Source organism: Arachis ipaensis, chromosome B05, assembly GCF_000816755.2.
Source record: "Arachis ipaensis cultivar K30076 chromosome B05, Araip1.1, whole genome shotgun sequence".
NCBI classification, from domain to species: domain Eukaryota; kingdom Viridiplantae; phylum Streptophyta; class Magnoliopsida; order Fabales; family Fabaceae; genus Arachis; species Arachis ipaensis.
Window position 1 is genome coordinate 3,733,630 of NC_029789.2, and position 6,072 is coordinate 3,739,701.

Here is a 6,072-nt window from a genome sequence, read left to right on the forward strand (position 1 = left end):
AGTAAATTCCTAACAAACAATAAATCACCTTTCAAGATATAGTCATAACTAATTTCATACTTAGTGAATTTGAATGATCTTTAATTATATGAAAAGATAAGAAAAAACTAACTTTATTCTTTAAGTTCAGTACAAAATCAAATTTAAATTAAATTAGGTAGATAAATTTATTACAAGTCCATAATAAAAAATTGCGTGGTTACAACCAGCATGATATACTAACGGTATTTCAGGAATATTTCAAGTGGTGGTTATCTAATTGATTTCGTTTGAGATTCGTTTTAAAACTAACTCAATTCTCTATAAATTTGTGTTTAATAGCTATTTCCAAATTCCAAACGTAGAAAACTTTATAGGGCTTATAATGTGACGATTCAGATTGGAGATTCTACTTAAACGCGAATTAGATTCTCTTAACATAATCTGTACATACCTAAAAGTTATTTGAGTAATTTCTTTTTCATTCTATGCCATTTTTTCTATACAAAATATTCTAGGTAACTTGTCCTTTCCACTTTCTATTATCTTTATAAATTGTCATTTATATACTTTTTCCATTATAAAAAAAACCATTATCTCTTTTAATTTCCTTACTCTCACTCTAAATCTTCTGCCAAAGTATTTACAAAGTCTACTCATATATTATTCAAGAAGATATCCTTTTTAAATTATGCAAACTACGGAATATGAAGATTTCCTTTCTATCCCAAGGATTCATACATACATCAAAACATATACAAAGTATAGTTATAAAACAAGTCTCTCTTCGTATCAAATTGCGTCTATTTGCATCTGAATACATATAGAAACTTCACTCGAAGTAGGGGTTTTATACTACTTTTTTTATATGTCATGTCTTAAATGTTTTATTTTTATATAGATGTTAGCATTGCATGTCATGATATAATGTCTTTTTATTTCATACACATTACTGAGGATATGATCATTCGATAAGGGAAGGTGACTTCCAAGATAAGATAATCGAAATGATCCTTTGGCAAGGGAGTTGATTGAATCGAGATGATCCTTCGGTAAAGGAAGGTGATCGGCAAACTTTTGGAATAAAAACCTTCGATAAGGGAAGGGAATTCCCATCAATTTTATATAATAATATATCTTTGTTGACATAGCTCCTTTCTTGTGTATATCTAAATAACCTTGATTGTAAATTGAATTGAGGCCTTCGGTAAGAGAAGGTGACCCCCCAAAGACAAAATATCGGTATGATCCTTTGATAATGAAGATGATCAATCGAGATGATCCTTCGATAAGGAAATGTGATCTCCAAAACGTTTGGGATAAGAACCTTCGGTAATGGGAGATGACTCCTACTTTTTATACCGGTTTGAGCTCAATATCTTTTATAAAAGCCACGAAAAAAAGTAACGAACAGTACAATGAAAAATGTGATTATGATTGTTCTTTTTTTATCCTTTTTGTTTGATTTATAATTATAGTTATTATTCTTATTTCATTCAAAGATCCTTCTTTTATCTGAAGTTTCTTTTGTTTGATTTATGATATCATTTAAGATCTTTATTTTATTCAGATCCATTCTATTTGACTTATCTATGCCAATGTTATTATTCTTCTCTTATTTATTATTTATTTTACCTTGCTTTATGGCCTATGAGAACATCAAATCGAGATTTATGAGTTTGCATTTTATATGTTTTAACGCTATAGTCATTTTATGTGTCACTTATGTCATAACATAAGTAAATGAGAAGCATCTAAAAGTTATACCATTCCGACTAACAAAGACTTTTGGAAATAATAATTGAACAATATTGCGTCATCACTGTTTTTATTTTAAAATTCGGAGTGGCTGGAGATGGATATGATGACACCATATAGATAAATTACCGAGAAACTTTTGTTTTTCAACCCTCTTTCCGTACCATTTTCAGGAACGACGCAGTACAAAGTAATACACTGCTCGGAGGAAAAACAAATGCACTATTAGGAGTGAGATATCAAAGACGTAGATACGAAATGTTAAGCGCTTACCCAAATTCATATTAAGGAAAAAGAATAGGCGATTGTTTTAATCATAGTTATACAAATTAAGAGAATTGAGATTTTCTATGCGTCTTGTTTATCTTTATTGAGTGATTACAGTTGTGACTATGATGTTTTTTTTTATGATTATTTGATATGAATAAAACTTGTAATTGTTTGTGCCTTCATAGTTTAGCACGCCCTTTTTTAATGTTATTACCTCTAATTCCACTTATATTTTTTTAACTAGTAACCATTCTAATAAAAACTAGTTATTCACTATTTTTACATATATAAATTATTTTATATAAATATTTTTCATATTGTTTTAAAAATTTCGCATGGTTTTGAGTATCAACGACCAATATAATTTAAATAAGGCTTAAACCCAGTCTAAAAATATTAAGGTGTTACATTTGCTATTTTTACTTTTAAAATCTTTATTGCAATACTTAACCTGCTTCCAAAATGATAATTAGGTGAGAAATGAGCCAGCAGAGGATTTTTTAAATCTGATAAAAGCTTGGGCTAAGCTTTGTGAGGATTTAAAATTTGTGGGATCCGACAGGATTGAGTCTAGTTCAATTATGGATGAAGATGGTGCTAATGATGAAGTTGATGATGGCCATGAAGCTTCAGAAAAACCATCTGATTCTGAGGAATTTGAGGTGGAAAGGTTACTTGCTATTTGCTATGGTGATCCTAATAATGTTAAGAAACCAGGGATATATTTTAAGGTATGCAAATGTTACTTATGCAACTTATTTTACAATTTGACATTGAATTTAGTATTAGAGATGTTTTAATTGTGTTGAAGTTTTGTACAATGATAATTTAAGATTTTTTTTTTTAATTTTTTTCAAAAATATATAAGCAAACAAATCTTGCTTTTACAATCCTTCAGGTGCGTTGGAAGGGTTATGACTCCAGTGAGGATACATGGGAGCCATTAGATGGCTTAAGGTATATTCTTGTTATTTGAGCTGTATATATAATTTTTATGCATTGAGTATAAAGGAGGTTTACACATATAACTATTCGTACATCGTCCTTTAGCAAAAATAACTAATTTTCAAATCCACTACTTGAAAAGTAATTTCAATGGATGAATTTGATTGAATAACTGTATAAAATTCTTTATACTGTCAAAGCATGAAAGTTTATATATGTGTGTGTGTGTGTGTGTGTGTGTTTTATTTGCTAGATATTATGTGCTATTTTTGCCATTGCTTTGCATAATTGATTGAGATTGTGTTATTATAGTGATTGCAAGGAAGTTTTAAAAGTTTTTGTGAAGCAAGGACTTAAGAAAAAGTTATTGCCTCTTCCAGTAAGTTTTCTATTTCTCTTCTATGAATGCATTTAAATTTTGGTTTCATGCAGTTGATCTTTAGTTGGACATGCTCTTTTTAATGGTTTATTTATCGGTTTTGTATATTTAAAAAATGTGTAGGGTGATGTTGATTTTATTTGCGGAGGACCACCATGTCAAGGAGTAAGCGGTTTTAACCGCTTTAGAAACTATGAAGATCCGTTGACAGATATAAAGAATAAACAACTACTTGTATTTATGGATATTATCGAATTTCTTAAGCCGAAGTATGTACTTATGGAGAATGTGGTTGACATTTTAAAATTTTCTGGTGGATTTTTGGGTCGCTATGCTATAGGCCGCCTTGTTTCTATGAATTACCAAGCAAGAATGGGCATTCTAGCTGCGGGCTCTTATGGTCTTCCACAATTTCGCATGCGTGTTTTTTTGTGGGGAACTTTGTTCACTGAAGTAAGGATACTATAGTGTTTGTTTTTTTTTTTATTTTGATAGGAATTCAAGTTTTTTCCTTATTTAGGGAGAATATTTCTAATTTAACTATACCTTTTGTGGTTAGAGATTGCCTCCATATCCATTACCAACTCATGAGGCTGTGTCAAGAGGTGCTCCGCCGGTAGAGTTTGAGGTATTCAAAAGACTAAGATATCTTTTGCTTTATTCGAAGATAATTGTCTTTTGTTTCAATATTCAATGGGTTTTTGTATTGTCATAATGTAGGAAACTACAGTAGCTTATGACAAAAACGAAACTTGTAATCTTGCTGAAGCTCTTCTTCTTGGAGATGCAATCTCAGATCTCCCTCCAGTGAGTATTTTTCTCTAAAGTGTTTTTTGTTACTGTAATTGAATTAATGAGTTAATTATTAATATACAATCTGATGTCATTTAATAAATTGATTATTATCATTTTTAAAATCTTCTTGCTATTTAGGTTGAAAATGATGAAAGTCAAGATGAAAGAAGTTATGGAACAAGTGCTCGTACTGAGTTTCAAAAATATATTAGAATGAGTAAAAGTGGTATGCTTTTTACCTTTAACATGGTTAATGCATGGTATCATAATTATATGAATTATATCTGATTTTACAGTGTGTATCTTTAATTTGTAAAAGTAAATTAATTTATCTGCTAGTTATAGTTTATTCATTCTCTTTGTCTTTGCAAGATCCATGACTTTTTTCTACAATTAGATTACTATTATGCACTCAGCACATAATATTTCAAAACAATTTGAATATTTCCTGATTATAGGTTTTTTTTCTATTTTAGAAATATTGAACAATGGGAGTACTTCTCAAAGCAAAGTACCCAGAATGCTATATGATCATCGTCCCCTGCGATTAAACAATGATGATTTTGATCGAGTTTGTCAAATTCCAAAAAAGAAGGTACTGTTATAGATACAGTGGTTGAATTCTTTTTTTCTTCATCTATTAATTGGTTAAGTTTACGGAGCTTGTTTATCTTTTATAGGGTGCAAACTTTAGGGACCTACCAGGTGTGTTAGTGATAGGCAACAAAGTTGAATGGGATCCGACGGTTGAAAGAGTGCTGCTTAATTCTGGAAAACCTTTGGTATTATATTTGTTTTATCCTCTGATCTCGAATATTTATCTTAGTTATAGGTTTTTTCTTGTTAATATTAAAACATATCCTCAAATATATCTTTGTAATATGTTTTTGTTTAGGTTCCTGATTATGCTATGCAATTTGTTCGTGGAACATCTAGCAAGTAAGTATCAAGTAATATGATTTTGATTTTGAAATGTTCTCGAGTTTCTGAACTGTAAGAGTTCTCAAATTAACTTTTTTGGAATAAAACACAGGCCATTTGGTCGTTTGTGGTGGGATGAAATTGTGTCAACAGTTGTGACTAGAGCTGAGCCTCATAATCAGGTATTATTCTTGCATTGTGATCTATTTAGTAAACTAATATTTTTCTTAGTTTAGAATATATTTGAATGGATTTAATTGTTTCTTGAATAGTGAAATATTATAATCTGCCTGGGTTTTTAGTTAAACTTGTGTTGTCATATTAACTGTTTAGAGTGTTATTGTTAGTTTTAAGTTGCTTATGCTCTTTTGTATATATTATTATGTATCAACTCAAGTTCAATTTTTCTTGTTTGTTTGTTTTTATTTAATTTGCTAGGCCATTATTCACCCAAAACAAGATCGAGTGCTTACAATTCGAGAAAATGCTAGACTACAAGGATTTCCTGATTGCTACAAACTTACTGGCCCTATTAAGGAAAGGTATGTTAACCAGGATTTCAAACTTAGTTCTTATTACTTGAAATGTGTTACTTTCTTGAATCTTTAAATTTCAAGTCCTTGACCATGGTTTATGAGATTTTTCCTCCCTAATATATCATTTCACTTAATAGCATCCATCATTTTATTACCACTTTGGTTAAGTTGATTATTTAACTCAATCTTATATACAATTATCTTTCATTTTTGGTATTTTAATTTAGGTACATACAAGTTGGAAATGCTGTTGCTGTACCTGTAGCTCTTGCTTTGGGATATACATTTGGTTTGGCATATCAAGGTTTGTCTAGTGACAAACCTTTGACAACCCTTCCATTTAAGTATCCAAATTGTCTTGCTTCTTTATCATCATCTCAAGTTGATAATAATGATTAGTAAATTGAATTGAGACTGTTATTTGCTTAACAGTCATTCTCATTTTATTATAAAATTTTTTATTTTTATTAAAAATTTATCTTGAGATGA

At 29.8% G+C, this 6,072-nt stretch overlaps 1 protein-coding gene across 1 annotated transcript in view; it reads left to right on the forward strand.

Annotated features, from left to right (window-relative positions):
- Nucleotides 1–6,072, forward strand: part of LOC107642522 (DNA (cytosine-5)-methyltransferase 1) — a 10,530-nt gene extending 4,458 nt beyond the window's left edge. The window contains exons 8-20 of the mRNA XM_016345911.2: nt 2,481–2,738; nt 2,906–2,964; nt 3,265–3,331; nt 3,455–3,784; nt 3,891–3,959; nt 4,052–4,138; nt 4,265–4,352; nt 4,603–4,721; nt 4,807–4,908; nt 5,022–5,065; nt 5,160–5,229; nt 5,486–5,589; nt 5,811–6,072. Of these exons, the coding sequence (XP_016201397.1) occupies nt 2,481–2,738; nt 2,906–2,964; nt 3,265–3,331; nt 3,455–3,784; nt 3,891–3,959; nt 4,052–4,138; nt 4,265–4,352; nt 4,603–4,721; nt 4,807–4,908; nt 5,022–5,065; nt 5,160–5,229; nt 5,486–5,589; nt 5,811–5,982 (1,569 nt within the window). The 3' untranslated portion in view covers nt 5,983–6,072. The remainder of the gene's footprint in view (nt 1–2,480; nt 2,739–2,905; nt 2,965–3,264; nt 3,332–3,454; nt 3,785–3,890; nt 3,960–4,051; nt 4,139–4,264; nt 4,353–4,602; nt 4,722–4,806; nt 4,909–5,021; nt 5,066–5,159; nt 5,230–5,485; nt 5,590–5,810) is intronic.